Genomic DNA, 17,131 nt, shown 5'->3' on the forward strand with positions numbered 1-17,131 from the left:
CTTGGATGAGGAAGGTGGGGGAGTGCTGAGGTCTGGTTCTGGCTCCGCCCCCTTGCCTAGACTCAGTTTCTTCTTGTGATGGAGGGTTGGAAGAGATGGTATCTGAAAGCCACAGAAACTCCGCCTTTGGAGTGGAGGAGACAGGCCCCCAAATAGATTGTATTCATTTCCTGTGGCTGCCTAACAAAGTACCACAAACTTGGGTACTGCTTGGTGGCTTAAAACAACAGAAATTTATTCTCTCACCGTTCTAGAGGCCGGAAATCCTAAATCCAGGTGTCTGGCAGCAGGGCCACACTCCCCACGCCCCCCGAAGATTCTGGGGAAATCCTTCCTTGCCTCTTGCAGCTTCTGGTGACTCCAGGCACTCCTGGGGCTTATGGCCGGATCACTCCAGTTTCTGTGTTGGTCTTCATGAAGCTTCTCCTCTACTATCTGTGTCCAATTGCCCTCTGCCTTTCTCTTGTGAGGACACTCGCTGTTGGGTTGAGGGGCTGCTTGGATAATCCAAAATGATCTCATCTTGAGAGCCTTCCCTTAATTACATCTGCAGAGACCCTTTGTTCAAATCAGCTCACATCCACAGGGCTCAGGTGGACATATCTTGGGCGGGGAAGGGGTGCATCATTCAACCCATTACACAGATCAAACGAGAAAACTGAGAACAGGGAAGTACGCGGCAGAGTTTGGACGGGGAGGTGTCCAGAGCTTTGTGATTGCCTGTTCCAGCGTGGAATGGTGGAGCCCCCTCCCTTGAGAACCCAGGTGACCTGTATGTCCTACACAAGGCTGTTAGAGGTTGTGTGTGCTGCCTACGTACTCCGGACATCCTCCACTTCGAGGATGGGAAGTCTTGAAGGGAGTTTTCCTTCTTCAACTGTTTTAAAGATTTTATTTATTTGAGAGAGAGAGAGAGCAGGGGGACGAGCAGAGGGAGAACAAGCAGACTCCATGCCGAGCACAGAGCCCCATGGGGGGCTTGATCTCATGACCCTGAGATCATGACCTGAGCAGAAACCAAGAGCGGGATGCCTAACTGACTGAGCCACCCAGGTGTCCCCCATTCTTCAACTGTTAACGTGGGGTCGAGGGACCTTCTCTTGCACAAAAACTCCAAACAGTCCCGCATCGGGCTCCCTGCTCAGCGGGGAGTCTGCTTCTCCCTCTGACCCTCCCCCCTCTCATGTGCTTGCTCTCTCTCGTTCTCTCTCTCTCAAATAAATAAAATAAAATCTTTAAAATAAAAAAGAATAAAAAAAAACCCTCCAAACAATAGTAAAAGCACTTTACAATAGTAAAGCAACAATAGTAAAAACACTCACACAGCACTTAATTATGCCAAACTCCATTCTAAGTGTTTATTTTTATTTTTTTAAAGATTTTATTTATTTATTTGAGAGAATGAGAGAGAGCCCAAGAGGGGGTAGGGTCAGAGGGAGAAGCAGACTCCCTCCTCAGGGAGCCTGATGCAGGACTCGATCCCGGGGACTCCGGGATCATGACCTGAGCCAAAAGCAGTCGATTAACCAACTGAGCCACCTAGGCACCCTAAGTCCCTAAGTGTTTAATATCTATTAGCTCACTTAATCCCCACAAAATCCCTATGAGTTCCTTTTACAGAAGAATAAACTGAGGTGCCAAGAGGTTGGAATTACAGGTTGGAAGTTACAGAGCCAATATTAGAACCCCGCAGTCTGGCTTCAGAGTCTAGGGTCTTTTTTTTTCCTTTTTTTTTTAAGATTTTATTTATTTGTTTGACAGAGAGACAGAGTACATGCACATGAGCAGAGGAGAGACAGAAGCAGACTCCCTGCTGAGCAGGGAGCCTGATGTGGGACTTGATCCCAGGACCCTGAGATCATGACCTGAGCCAAAGGCAGATGCTAAATTGACTGAGCCACCCAGGGGCCCCAGAGTCTAGGGTCTTGACTGTAAGCCAAGACACTGTCTCTTGGGGACACACTGTCATGCGTTAAATCTGGACTTTGATGGGAGCACCTGGATGGCTCAGTCAGTTAAGTGGCTGGCTCTTGATTTCAGCTCAGGTCATGATCTCGGGGTGGTGAGATCGAGCCCCATGTGGGGCTCCACATTTCAACACAAAGTCGGCTTGAGATTCTCTCTCTCCCTCTGCCCCTCCCCCTGCTCCCTCTCTCCCCTTCTCTCTCTCCCTCTCTCCCCTTCTCTCTCTCCCTCTCTCTCTGAAATAAATAAATAAATCTTCAGGGGCACCTGGGTGGTTCAGATGGTTAAGCATCTGCCTTCGGCTCAGGTCATGATCTCAGGGTCCTGGGATCGAGCCCTGTGCGTTGGGCTCCCTGCTCAGTGGGGAGTCAGCTTCTCCCTCTCCCTCTACCCCTCTCCTCCCTCTCTCTCTCTCTGTCAAATAAATATTTTTATTTATTTATTTGACAGAGAGAGACACAACTAGAGAGGGAACACAAGCAGGGGGAGTGGGAGAAGCAGGCTCCCAGCTGAGCAAGGAGCCGGATGTGGGCCTGGAACCCAGGACCCTGGGATCATGACCTGAGCCGAAGGCAGACGCTTAATGACTGAGCCACCAGGCGCCCCTTAAAAAATCTTTTAAAAAAATCTGGACTTCGGGGCACCTGGCTGGCTCATTCCGAAGGACATGTGACTCTTGATCTTGGGGTTGTGAGTTTGAGCCTCATGTTGGGTGTAGAGATTATTAAAAAAATAAACTTAAAAAATTGTGGATATTAAGTACACGTTGATATAATGTTTGCATATATTTGGTTAAATAATATACACAAACAGAATTATTTTCACCTGTTTCTTTTTACTTTTTTTTAGGGTGGCTACTAGAACATTCAAACTTAAACACGCGGCCTGCGTCGTATTTTTCACGGGCGGCTCTGGTCCATGGAATTTGCCCTCAGCACATTCTCCATCTGGGGCCACTGAACCTCGGGATTTCTTATGATCTGCTAGAATAATCCATGCCAGAAGCACCTTCAAGTGGAGTGACGGACACTCGTGTCAGAACGTGGCCTCTAAAGGATGTTCTGAAATCCTTGCTGCCATCAGGCCCAGATTGAGAGGATTTTCTGGCCACTCTGTACATAGAGTTTATTTTTTATTCATAAATTACCTAAGTGTGTGTCTCTACTGAAAATGCTATAAAATAAACTCTTACAAAGCTGAGATAAATACTCAACGTAACTGGACAAGTCAGGCTGCCTCAAGGTTGAGAATTCACGTCCTGACTCTGTCCCTTCCCTCGCTGTGATTCCTTTGGTAAGTCACTTGTCTTCACTGGGGCTCAGTTCCTTCATCCAGAAAGTGGGAATGTTTGTTTCTGGCCCTGAGGGGTATTGGGGGAACTCCGTGAGGTAAATGTGCAAGGCGGGGGTGGGGGTGGGGAGATGGCATGCCTGGATGGCTCCGTCTGTTAATGTCTGCCTTCGGCTCGGGTCATGATCCCAGGGTCCTGGGATCGAGCCCCACATCAGGCTCCCTGCTCAGTGGGGAGTCTGCTTCTCCCCTTCCTTCCAGCTCGTGCTCTCTCTCACTATCTCTGTCTCTCTCAAATTAATAAATAAATTAAATATTTTTTAAAAATAATAAAAGATAGGGCGCCTGGGTGGCTCAGTCGTTAAGCATCTGCCTTCGGCTCAGGTCGTGATCCCAGAGTCCTGGGATCGAGCCCCACATCGGGCTCCCCGCACCACGGGGAAGCCTGCTTCTCCCTCTCCTACTCCCCCTGCTTGTGTTCCCTCTCTCACTATGTTTCTCTCTGTCAAATAATAAATAAAATCTTAAAAATAATAATAATAATAATAAAAGATAGAATGAAGAGGAGGGACAAGCTATGGGGGGAAACAGAAAGAAGGCATCCAGGATGAGGCCAGGCCTGTGGTCCAGGAGATGGGGTCAGTGGTGGGCCTATGCCTGAGCTGGGGACCCTGGAGGAGGAGGCACAGGGAGCTGCAGAGGTCAGGGTGAAATCCTGTGGGACATCCAAGAGGAGGCATCCAAGAGCTGCCAGACACTTGGATCTAGAGTGCAGAAGAGATGGCAGAGCTGAGAGCGGGAGGCTGTCAGAGCTCAGACAGGGCTGAAATCCTGACAGTGGGAGAAGGTGGAGGGTGCAGCAGGGTAACCTCACATCAGCCAGCCAGGACTATGGGAAGTGGCCTGGCCCAGGAGAGCAGCCTCAGGCCCCAGGTTCTCATGTCGGTCTACGCCTTGGGAACATGGAGATGGGCAGATCCAGAGCCCACAGGAGTGCCCAATCAGTGGAAGTGCCCAGACTCACACAAGCAGTCCATGCCTCCATGGGGGAGGGGGGTGATGAATGCAGGCTCCAGGAAGTACAGAGATCTATTTCCAAGGACTAGGGACAGTGGAAGCATCAGGACCAGTTTCTGGAGAGGGCTTGGAGAGGGAAAGTGAATTAATCAGAAGTCTCTCAGCTTCAAGAGCAAACATGTTTAGGGAAATGTATTGTCTCACATTACAAAAGGAAAAAAAAAAAAAAAAAAAGGCCAAGGGGTCACACCAGCTTCAGCCACAGCTTGATCCAGGAGCTCAAATATGATATGAAGTCATTGTCCAATCTCAGGGTTCCATATTTCTCTGATTTTTTTTCTCTGGAGGACTTTCCTTGAGGTAGTAAACGTGGCCCCAGCAGCTTAGGGCTCACATCCCACCCTCTTAGTGACCCCAAAGGGAAGAAAGGTCTCCTGCCCAGGGGTTCCATTACTCACAAACTGGATTGGACCCCATGTTTACCCTTGAAACAAGCACTGTGATCAGAAGGCAGAAGAACTGGAATGCTCTGATTGGCTGGGCCTGGATCATGTTCCCTTCCCCAGAAAGGGAGAGTGGGGTGAGATAAACAGGTGTACTGAAATTTAGAAAGGGGTGGTTTCCCAAAGGACAAGCAGAGGCAGAAGGCTGGCAAAGCTACAGATGTCCATGTGGCTGGGAGAAATGGGAGGTGGGGAAATAGCTTCCTCACCTGTTAATAGAGCATGGGAATAGTACCTTATCTCTTAGGTCTAGAGAGAAGATTCAGTGAAATAATGCAGGTGAGGCATTTAGCAGACTTTTCTGCGAAGAACAGGCTAGGTGCTGAATAAATAGCACTTTTTTTTTTTTTTTTAAGATTTTAAGTAATCTCTACACCCAACGTGGGGCTGAACTTACAGCCTGAGATCAAGAGTCACACACTTATGGGAGCCAACCAGGCGCTCCTGCAGCTATAATTTTTAAAACAGTAATCAATATTACCACCGCTGAGGATGGACGGTACCTATATGCTGGGAGGTAATAAGCTCCCAGGCACTGGATGAGACCTAGAGTTGAACAATCATACACTGGAAGATCATGTAGTCTACATTCTGCAAGCTCAGTGCCCAACTGGTTTCTCTCCAGGCTGGGTTTTTTTTTAAGATTTTATTTATTTGACAGAGAGAGAGGGAACACAAGCAGGGGGAGTAGGAGAGGGAGAAGCAGGCTTCCCGCTGAGCAGAGAGCCTGATGTGGGGCTCGATCCCAGGACCCTGGGACCATGACCAGAGCCAAAGGCAGATGCTTAACAACTGAGCCACCCAAGCGCCCCCTTTTTTTTTTCTTAAATAAAGATTTTTATTTATTTATTTGAGAGAGAGAGAGAACGAGCAGTGGGGAGGGGCAGAGGGAGAGAGGAAGAGAAGCAGACTCCCTGCTGAGCAGGAATCACCATTTGGGGCTCCATCCCAGGACACAGAGATTATGATCTGAACCGAAGGCAGCCGCTTAACTGACTAAGCCACCCAGGTGCCCTCTCTCCAGGCTTCTGCCTCCAGGTCTGTGAAATGGGATGAGGGGGTTGAATTAAAACACAAGGTCGGGTCACCTTGGTGGCTCAGTTGGCTAAGCGCCTGCCTTTGGCTGGGGTCATGATCCCAGAGTCTTGGGATCGAGTCCTGAATGGAGCTTTTTGCTCAGCGGGGAGCCTGCTTCTCCCTCTGTCTGCCACTCCCCCTGCTTGTGTTCTCTATCTCTGACAAATAAATAAATAAATAAATAAAATCTTAAAAAAAAAATAAAACACAAGGTCGTTTTAGATGCCCCTTCTCATCAGGTTGCAGCCATATCACTTCCTCAGAAAAAGGCCTTGCCTGACTACTCTTGCCAAAATATCCTCATTCATTCATTCATTCATTCATTCATTCATTCATTCAGGTAATCTCTATACCCAGTGTGGGGCTCAAACTCACCACCCTGAGGTCAAGAATCACATGCTCTACCTCCGACTGAGCCAGCCAGCCGCCCCATCCCCCTTTATTTTAATATATCATCCCATCATACTTTCCTTACAGCACTTACTACAATCTTAAAACATCTTATTTACTTTCTGTCTCCCCATTAGAACATTAGCCTCACGAGGGCAGGACTCTCGGTCTGTCTTGTTCACTGCTCTGAGGCCCAGGTCACCCGCCACAGTGCCCGGCACACGGCCCACCCTTGATAAACATCCGTTGAATAACGAGATAAATACCACTTCTGAGAGGCAGTGAGTTCCCCATTAAGAGAGGTAGCCAGGCTGAAGCAGAGGGATCGTACCTCGCAATTCATGCTGCAAGGCCCCAACCCGGGTCCTCTCCAGCCTCAGTTTCCTCATTAATAAAATGGGTCCGCGGGCGGCTGGACCCCTGGCTCGGCTCCTGCCTGCGATCCCCGCGGGGGCCGCCAGGGGGCGCGGCGTCTCTGCCCAAAGCCCGCCTGCGGCCGCCCGAGCCCCGGTGGACGCGTCCCGACGTTCCTGGAACGTTCTGAGCCCCGGCGAGCGGAACCCGGGAGGCTCGAGCGGATGCGAGGCGTCCGGAGCCGGCGGGCCGGGCTCCTCGCCGCGCAGGGGGGCGGGCGGGAGGGAGGTGACTCAGGCGCGCGCCCCCGGCCCCCAGTTCTCGCGAGGGGGCGCGCACGGCCTCGGGAACCCGCGCGGCGCCGCGTCCATTTTTACCCGAGCGCCGCTAAAAATAGTCGCCGCGCTCGGAGCCGAGCCCGAAATAGCGGCCCCCAGATAAGGCAGGACGACTCAGCGCTTCCGGGGAGCGGAAGGGGAGGCAGCGGGGGGCGGAGGATGGTGCCGGGCTCCGCGGGGCCTCGCCGCGCAGTCCCGGCCGGTACCCGCCCCCCCGCCCTGGCCACCGCGCTGCCCCCAGCCTGTCCCCAGCCTGGCTTCACCCCCCCCACTGCCCCCCTCGCATTGCCCATCTCCTGTCCCCGTCCACCCTCAGCTTCCCCTCCATCCCTCATCCCTGACCGCTGGCCCTCCTCTCCCCTTCCCTCTCCCAATCTTCAGTCCCAGCCCTGCCCTGCGACCGTGTCCCCAACGGGTATTCATCCCCAGCCCTCAACCTGCCCGTCCCGGAGCCCTGGCCCTATTCTCCCTCAGCCACAGCACCGATCTGTTGCCTTTCTGAATCTGCCTCTGCCCCCCTCCCCATCCCGTTTCTCAGCCCAACTTCTGACGGGCAGGGGTGGGTTGCGGGGGAGATGGGGAGATCACAGGAAATCAGACAAGCTGAGTGTTGGTGGGGAGACTCTGACTTCTTGGTTTGTTTCTACAGTGGACCCGGTAGGTTTAGGTCTGGGTCTGTGTCAGTTTCCTCAGCCGATGCCCAGCGTTAGGATTCAGGCTGGGGCCAAGACGCGGGTCTGCCGTCACCGATATTGGGGTCGTCAGAGTCAGGGCACAGCCCAGCACTCCCTGTTTTGTTCCCAATCCTAAATCCCCTACAGTTCTTTCCTCCTTTGCAAGTCAGTGATCGGACACAACAGCTCCAGGCCTGGGGACAGGGAGTAGGACAGCCAGAACCCTGCTTCCTCTGGGTCTAGGTGTCCCCTTTGCACTTGGATCCTCTAAGGCACCTTCCTATTCTGATATCCTGTGACTCTCAGTGCTTAGTCCAAGAATCAGCCTCAAGGAATCTTACACCGCATTTTCCAAAGGTTCAAAGCCAATACTGACATCTTCTAGTCTCTGAAACATCATAGGACAGAGGAACTGCCTGTCCTGTGTGGCCCCGGGAAGCAGGGTGTAGTGGACAGATGTTGGTTCAGGCAGAACTGCTTGGCTGTGGATGGAAGGCCTCAAGTGGTGGTAAGGTCCCTGACCCTAGAGGACACCGAGCTTCAGCCAGGTGCCCGCTCATTTTGTTGTCTGGATTGCTGGGGGACCTCACCACCAGGCAAAGGGACTGAACTGGAAGGTCTTTAAGGCATGAAGAATCATGTATTTGGGGTCAAGGAATTAAGAAGCTGGAAAAGTCTGCAAGGACCAGACTGAACTGAGTCCTGTAGGCCATGCTGAGGAGCCTGGACTACTCCCCCAAGGGCACTGGGGAGTCATGGCAGGTTCTGTGCAGTGGAGAGACAAGGACAGATTTATGCTTTAGTCAGATCTTTCCAGCCTTGTGGAGGTAGGCTGGGGAGGGGAGTAGGAGGACAGAGCAGATATGAGAGAGAGGAGGCAGGAAGGACCAGACTTGGTGGCCAAGAGACTGTGGAGGGACGGGAGCCCGTGGGAGGAGGCCCAGGTCCCTGCCCAGGTGTCAGGGTGGACGGTGGGGTCTCCCCTGAGATGAGGCCTAGGAGGAGGAAGGAGCAGGTGTGGGTGGAGGATACCCAGTTAAGTTCCTAAGTCAGTCCAGAGATGGTAAATTTTAAATAGTGAGGATTTTTTTTTTAATTTTTGGAAAATGTATTGGCAAAATCAAAGTCATACCTTGAAAAAGTACATTTCCCGCCTCCCTCTGATCCCCATTTCTCACTGTTAGCTATTTCTTGGCTATATTGGCCAATAGGATTCAAAGAGCTCTCACCATGTCCTTCCTTGCCTGAGTTAAATCCGGCCCAGCAATGCCCTTGCTCAAATCACCACTCAGTGTGTGGGCCAGGCACCAGTGCTGTGCCCATCTTAGAGAAGTGAAAACTGAGGCCTGGAGAGGTGCATGGAGGTCCTTTCACCTGCCTGGCTCTGACAGCTTTTCAAAATTGAAGGCATGGGAACTGGTGAGGTCAGAGAGAAAAGGTCCATAAGGCCAGAGTCTAGAGCCCCCGGGGAACAGAAACGACAAGGGGGAAGGGGGAGGGGAGAGAGAGCACAGTGGAGAGTTCAAGGAAAGCTGCCTGGAGGAGGAGTGAGAGTAGCCAGAAAGGTGGCTTCCAGAGGCTTCTGATGAAGAGTTTGGATGGAATGAAATCACTTCCTTGGGGGGAGGGCAGCTGAGTTACCACTGACAGCGGGGCAGCACCCCCTCCTCAGGCCCGCAGGACCCCAGAGGTGTTTATAGGACACTGGGGCTGCCTGATGACATTGCAGGGACAGAGTGATAGCACAGCGGGCTGATGTGACGTCTGAGTGATTCGCCAACTGCCTGTTACAACCGGCATCTCTAGTCATACCCAGTGGGGGGGGATGAGGATGGGAGGAAGTGACAGGCCATGGGGTGGGGGTGGGGGTGACCAGGAGGCGGTCATGCAAAGATCAGGGACTCAGGAGCTGAGAGATGTGTTCTGCCCCCTGCACTAGGGAAGGGTCGCCCAGAGGTTGGATGTGAGGATCCATCTTTTGGGGCTGTGTCTAGTGAGGGACGTCAGGCTTCAAGGAGGTGGGGCTGGGGTGGAATTGGTCTGGGCGCAGAATCACGGGTCACCCAAGGCTGCTGGGATCAGGGACTAATGCTTTGTTCACTGCTGTGTCCCTGTCACTTAGGACGGTAACTGGGACACTGCCCTCTCAATACATCTTTATTAAAGGGGTCCGGGACTCCGTTTGCCCTCTTGCCAAAAGCTGTGGCCATCAGGGCCCCTCAGCCAAAGGCGTCCGGAGCGATACCCCTCCCCACCGCGGGTCTCGGATCGCAGACCTTGCTTCTCCAGTGGGGCAGAGAGATGACCAAGAAAACGAGTCCGCGCTTCTGGTGGACTCCGCCCACTGTGATGTCACAAGCCACTAGGGGATCCCGACCCTTGTCCCTCCCTTGGGATGGGGCGTGGAGAGGAACCGGGAGTCGACTCCGGCCCCTCCCCCCGGGCCTGGCGGTGTTACACAACCCGACGTCGCGTCCCCGGGGATGTCGCCGGACGTCCTGACCGGTCCGGGGACAATGGGCGGAGGGTGCCCCTCCCGCCAGGAGACCGAAGTGGCAGAGGTGCTCCCTCCTCTGATTCACCCTTGTTTCCGGCCCCCTTCATCCTCCTCCTTCTCCTCGGGGGATGCTTAACTCCCCCCAAACTCTCTACCCTCAAGTCCTGCACCCCTATAACTCAGCTTTTTGCCCGACCCACCAAATATCTGTCCTCTGCACTCCGCCTCCCCGCCAGCTCCCGGCCCTCACTCGGCCACTGTGAGTCTCGAAACTTCCAGATTCCCATGCCTGCCTTCATTCACCCATCCCGGGGCTCCTCTTCCGGCTCCCTCAAACTCCTCCTCCACCTTCCTACACCGCCCTCCCAATCTCCTCCCTTGCCCCCCCCCCCAAGCTTGCCCCATGATCTCAATCTTCCCCAAACCCCACCTCCACCACCCTCAAACTGACCCCTAATCCTCTTTTTCGTCCCTAATCTCAGTCCCCAGTCCCCTCTTCTCGAAACTGCCCGGATATCCCAACCTCATCGCCCTCACTAGCGTCCCCCCAACCCCCTCCCTCCCGACAGCCGCCCCTCCCTCCCGGCCGCTCCCCGCCCTCAGGCCCGGCCGGCCCGCACCCCTCCCCGGCCCGCTCCCAGGCCCGGCGCGGGTTCCCAGGCCGCCCCCCCGCGGTGGCCCAGAGACCCAGTTTGCGGCGGCAAAACATTGGTCTCCGGGCAACAGGCCCCGCCCGCCCCGGGGCGGCCCGAGCGAGCTAGCCCGGCCGCGCCGGGGCCGGGTGGCGGCGAGGCGGCGGGGCCCGGACTGGGGCCCGGACTGGAGCCCGGGGCCCTCGCGCCCAGAGGCCTGTAGGGCGCGGAGACCCGGAGAGAGCCAGCAACGCGGACCTGGAGATTCAGGGGCCCCCGAGCAAGAAGAAATTCGTGGAGGCCGAAGTCACGGGGAGCGGTCCGGGACGCGGTGATTAAGAGAGACCACGAGGCACAGCGAGCAAGGACGGGCCCCCCCCAAATAAACACAGAGATAGCGAGATGAACACAGCCAGCCCCACGCCCGCAGGGACGCCTCTGAAGGCAGGATAATCTACCTCTGACCTCAGGCCTGTGCACTTTTGTCACAGGGACTTGCCCTCTCCGATTCTCAGTTTCCGCGTCTGTAAAATGGGTAGCACTTAGCATATGTGGTGACGCTCAGTTAATGCACCGATTTAGAGCTCGTAGCACAGTTCTGGCTCATACCGTCCATCATTCATTCATGCAACAGCTCTGTATCCAGCACCTATTATGTGCCAGGCGCAGTTGTAAGCGCTAGGTCTACCACAGTGAAGGAGACAAAGATCTCGGCCCTCCCTCCCGGGAGCTCTTGCTTTGGGGGTGGGGAGGGAGGTGGTGAACAGTACATGAGCATAAATAAGCGAAGTATACAGCGCATTGGAAAGTACTGAGTGCTGGGGAAGTGGGGAGAAAGGGAGGGTTGGGTTTGCCATTTTAAACAGGGTAGTCAGGGAAGGCCTACAGGAGAAGGTGATGTCTGAGCAAAGACCAGAGGCGGGTGAGGGGAATGCCATGCAGGCATCCGGCTAAGACGATGGCAGTCACGGGAACAGCAAGTGCAAAGGCCGGTAGGTGGGAACATGTCTGGCCAGTTGGAGGAACAGGGAGGCCAGTGTGTGGCTGGAACAGAGAGAACAAGGGGAGGGGAGTGGCAGAGACAAGGGAGAAGGAGTAAGGTCAGATTGTGCAGGGCTTTATGGGCCATAGTGAGGCCTTTGACTTTTACTCTGCCTGAGTCAGGAGCCATGGGAGGGTTTTGAGCAAAAAGAGGGGCATGAATGGACTTTGATTTGAAGAGCATCCCTGGGTCTGTATGTGGGGAATAGACTTTGGGAGGCAAAGGGAGAGGCAGGGCGATGGGCGAGGAGCCCCAGGCGATGGTCCAGGTAAGAGGCGATGGTGACTTGGACTCGGGGTCGCAGGGATCCTATTCTGGAGGTGTTTGAACTCAGAGCTGCAGAATTTGCTGACAAGCATGATCATGGCAAGCCCTCAGTAGATGGCAGTCATTACCATTATGTTAGCTGGTGCTCACATCATCTCCATAGAAGTCAGTATCACCCCTGTTTCACAGATGCAGAAACAGCCCCAGAGAAATCACTCAGCTTGCCTCAGGACTCACAGCTCGGTCAGCCTCCACAGATGGTACCTTGTCAAACTCACAACGCCCTCAGTGCCTGGAGCTACACTCTAACTCCTCCATGTGAGCCCCAGGACCCCCGGAGCAAGATCCTCCTTGGCCATACCTGGTGGGCTTGAGAGGGGTGACCCAACAGGGGAATGCTGCCCGAGGGGTGTTCAGGTTGTCAGCCAGTCACCCATGCTGGCCCGGGACACTTGCTTGGAGGCAGGCAGGTACACGCAGAGAGGGTCCACCCAGAACCTCCCACACTTAATCCCAGCACTGATCCTGGCACACCCCAGCGCTGCCTGCAGCAACCTGCTCAACGGTCCCACACTCGCACGCAGACAGCGACGTGGCCCTCCAGTGGAGGTGCGTTTCCGGGCAGTGTGCCGAAAACACGACATTTCTGTCCCTTTCTACCTCTTTATGCTCCCCTATTTTTCTTCCTCTCCTTTTGACTCTATCCTGTCTCAATCTCTCTCAGTCTCTGCCTTGCTGTCTCTGTCTCTGACCCCGCCCTCACCCCCACTCCGTCTTTGTCATTCGAATCTCCACACTCAGGACCCTCTACCTGCAATGGAAATCACTCTTGTCCCTGGCCACATGTTTCCTCACCTATTATGTGGCATCAGAACCTGGCGCCGGGATAGGTATGTCGGAAGCCCTGGGTCAGCATTTCTGTCCAGCTGATCAGAAGCATCCAGGGAGGATCTCACAGGTTATAATCCCTGCTGCCTCTTTCTCTGAGACTCTGACCCACAGCTTCTGGGTGTGGGACTGGAGAAAGCCACCTTTAAAAAGCTCCCTAGGTGACTAGGACCTCTGTTGGCATGAGTTAGTTACTCCACTTAATTTTGCACCCAGGAAATAGCAAAGGTTCAGAGAACAGAAGCCCCATCCCAACGTCACACAGCAGTCCACTGTGAGGGGCTCCGTGCTGTCTGGAATTGGTGGAATCCCTTTGGGAACAAGTTTGGGAGTTAAATAATAATAATAATAATAATAATAATAATAATAATAATAATAAGAATCAGAAAGAGAGAGAGACCCAGAAGTGAATAGAGACTCAGACAAAGGGGTAGGTAGAGACCCAGAAAGGGACTTGGGGGTGTGTGTGGGGGCAGAGACAGTGGCAGAGATGCACAGAGATAGTGAGACAGAGACAGAGAGATAGGGGTCAGAAAGACGCAGAGAGAGACACACATGAAGAGGCAGGGTGTAAGAGCCATTTAGGGGGCTAGAGATACCCCAAGAGGGGAATATTTTCATTTCAATGAGACAGTATACACATGGCCCACATTTTATAGGCCCTACTTCCTGGAAGCAGCCTGGGCCATGGTTTGGCAATTACAAGCTTACCAAGCCAGGTCTCCTCCCCAGGCCCGGTATGTAGGATGCACGTTAAATGCATTTATATAACCTGCCCTCTGTGCAGAATCTAGGAGCTTTACATAACATAGCCCTGTGAGTCATGCTGCAGACATGGGGCACTGACCCGACACACCCAACTAGAGGGGACCCCCTCACCCAGGACCATTATCTGGAAGTGACTCTGTGAGATGTGAGCGATCACGCGTTTCACTGAGGAGGAAGCAGAGGGCCACAGGAGGGTAAGGCACTTGCTCTGGGTCACACAGAGAGGATCCAGCCGGACAGGAATTCCAACCACATCTGCCTGATTCCATAGTCTTTGCACCCCAAGGCACCGAGAAAGACAATGACTGTCAATGCCCTCTGATGTTCTTTCCAGAGGAGGAGAAATACAAACACTAGTAATAAGACAACACCCCCCCCACCCGCCATGTATTGAATGCACTGTGCTGCAGTGAGTACTTTACAAACACCATCTCATTTATTCCAAAACCCAGTGAGGTAGGGACAGAACCCAGTTATTAAATAACACAATTGTACCCGTTATGTACGGAGCACTTACGACGTACTAAGTACTTAACAGGACTTCACAGAGTCTCAGTTCTGGAGGTGAGTGATGTTATCACCTCCATTTCAGGAAGGAAAGAGGCTCAGAGAAAGGAAGTCACAGGCCAAGGTCACAGAGCGGGTATTTGAACCCAGGTCTGTCTGGCCGGTTATCGCTGCCACCCGTTCCCCAGGGACGTGTCCACAGTGCGCCTATGCACACGTGCAATCAGTCTAACATCTAACACTAACATCTCAAATACTTTAGTTCAGAGCTTCCGCCTCATATTCTTTCTCTGCTCCGGAGGACCTAATCCGTCCTGCAATCCCCTCCACCTCCCCGACGCCTGGGGAGGGACCCTCTCCTCTCCTTTCAGCGCCTCAGTCTCGCTGCCGTGTCCGCGCCTGTAAAATGTTCCTGCCCCTTTAAGAGAGCGAACAGTCGGCCGGCGTTGCCCAGCAGCACCAACGTGGTTGCCAGGCAACGTCAACAAACGACGCGGCCGCCGTCTCCGCGCGGCCCCCCCCCCCCGCCCGCGCAGACGCGGTGACGCGACGGGCTGTGGAACGCCGTCGCTTAGCAACGTGAAGGCTGTTTGTCCCGGCTGGGCTGCGCGGCCGCACAGGGCGCAACCAGGACCGGCCCGGGCGGACAGACGGGCCGACCGGGAGCCCTTGGGGTGGGGGGTGGGGGGTGGGGGGCGGCTGCGGTGATGGAAGCGGGGGAGAACCGGGTCCCCAAATTGCCGGTTTCCCTTTAGACAGCCGCCGTCTGCTTGTCGCCCGCTCCTCCCGTCTGACTCGGGACCGCCTCCGCTCGGGTATCTGTTCGTCTGGGACCCTCCTCCCCGGCATGTCTGTTTGTCCAGCGTCTCCCGCGCCGTGGCTGTCTCATATTCCCCCAAACAATAACAACCAAAATAGACACAGGCTTTTGCCTCAGACTCCCGGGTTTCTGGGTGCACTGTTGTCATGGAGGTCCCAACCGGTGGAGACAAACCTGTACTCGCACACACAGCTGGAGCCACAGCGCGAGAGCTCCCTCCCGTTCCTTTCCCCGCTCCCTTCGGGTTCTCTTCTCTTGCCTGTCCTTCTTGAGCCTCCTTCATCAGGCAGCCCCGCGGTCCTCCCATCCTGTGTCCGCGATGCTGTCCACATAACTCATTCCCAACTCCCACCCCCCCCTTCACCCCCCATCCAGTAGCTTCATGTGACCAGGGCTGGGGCGAATCTCCAAGCAGAGAGAAGAAATTGGGTGTGTGACAGTGTGAATGGATGTGACTGGAGGTGCATGACTCGGCCAGTGACAACATGTACGTCGGGTATTTCCTGTGTGAAAGTACGATCATGAGGGCTTCCTTTGTGTGTGAGAGACCAGCGAACTACCGGACTGAGAGTTTCCCCAGCTTGCATTTGTGTATCTGGATATATGGGTATTTGGAGCCCTGCTAACTGTAACTGTGGATGTGTGTGTGTGTGGTTGTGTCTCTGCATGTGGTCATATGTGAAACAGTCAGTGTGTAAGTACCTGTGCATATGTATGGTTTTGCCTCTGGTTTGCATGTCTGGTTCCTTGTGTGTGTGTCGTTCTGGGTCTCGTATATGACATCTGCATTTAACTATATGCAGGTCCCTGTTTTTGTGAGCAGATTATCTCTAGAGTTCTCTCTACAGCATTTATCATAATTTCTAGCCATACCTTTGTTTGTCTACAGTCTGTCTCCCCCACTGGACTGTGTGCCCCATAAAGGCAGGGCTCAGAGCTGTTGTGGTCACTGCTGGGTCCCCAGCACTGCCTTGCACACAGTAGGTACTCAGTAATTATTCGTTGAATAAATGAATCAATGATTCACGTGTGTTCATGTCAAGTGCACACATTGGTGTAACTGTGTGGGTGGTTCTGTGCTTCTGGGTGGTGGTCTCCTGTGTGTGGCTCGGATCACAGGAGGGGGCACTGCTTCTGGCCATGCAGCTCTAATTTTCAGCACCCACCACACTGTGTGACGCATAGGAGGGCCTCCGTCAATATTTGTGGACTTCAACTGCGTGGTTCTCTCTGTTATAGCATTGGGACCTCTACATACCTCAGTTTTCTCATCTGTCAAATGGGGATAATAATCGGCCCACTCATGGGACTGTTGTGGGGAGTGAATGAGTTCATCTAGAGAACATTTAGAAAGTGCCAGGCACAAAATAAACATTTACCAAAATATCACTTTTGATTGTCAGCAGTATTACTTATTCTTTGTGTGGCCCTGGATGCACACGTCCAGAATTCAAGTTACAGACTCAGGTGTTGGCTGTGTGGTCCTGAGCTAGTGGGTACCAAAATACTTCTCAGTCTGTTTCCTTTCTATAAAATGGGCATGAAGACAGACCTCTTCCAGAAGTGACTGTGGCCAAATGAAGCTGTGTCCGTAAGTCTGTGCTCTGGTGTAGGCATGCAGTGAGCAGTTGGGGTCTACAAGGCCCGATCACATCATTGCTGCCAAGCTCAGGTTCTGGGGAAGGCTGAGGAGGGGTGGAGTTTGGGGGTGGGAGGAGTACAGGTACAGATCCTTCAAGGGGATGGGGCATGGAGAAGAAAGAGCATCTGCTGAGGCAGGATGGTGGACCATCAGATTCCAGAAAGGACTTCTTCCAAGGGCTGTTAGGGGGCTAAGGATTAAAAGAAGCTGGAACTGTCTAGAGAGCTGCCCGGAGGAGGAGAAACCAGCCTGAGTCTTGCAGGCTTGTGGAATGGAATTTGGGGGGTGGGGGTGGGTAACACTAGCAAGGATCCTAAGGTACAGTGTGTAGACCCCGCTAGGGGCTTCATGATGGATTTCTTTCTGTCTTGTTTCCAGCTCTGTCCCCAGTGTCTACAGTGCCTGACACAGAGGACTTGCTGAGTAGATGTTTGAAACGGTTGATTGAATGAATACATGA

At 53.5% G+C, this 17,131-nt stretch overlaps 1 protein-coding gene across 1 annotated transcript in view; it reads right to left on the reverse strand.

Moving 5' to 3' along the window:
- The window catches only part of ERCC1 (ERCC excision repair 1, endonuclease non-catalytic subunit), a 32,829-nt gene extending 25,994 nt beyond the window's left edge, over window positions 1-6,835 (reverse strand). Inside the window, exon 1 of the mRNA XM_034986763.1 lies at window positions 6,574-6,835. Coding sequence (XP_034842654.1) covers window positions 6,574-6,631 — 58 coding nt within the window. The 5' untranslated portion in view covers window positions 6,632-6,835. The remainder of the gene's footprint in view (window positions 1-6,573) is intronic.
- Between the last annotated feature and the right edge of the window lie 10,296 nt (window positions 6,836-17,131).

This window comes from Mirounga leonina, unplaced genomic scaffold (assembly GCF_011800145.1).
Source record: "Mirounga leonina isolate KUSES-001 unplaced genomic scaffold, KU_Mleo_1.0 Mir_376, whole genome shotgun sequence".
Lineage (NCBI taxonomy): Eukaryota > Metazoa > Chordata > Mammalia > Carnivora > Phocidae > Mirounga > Mirounga leonina.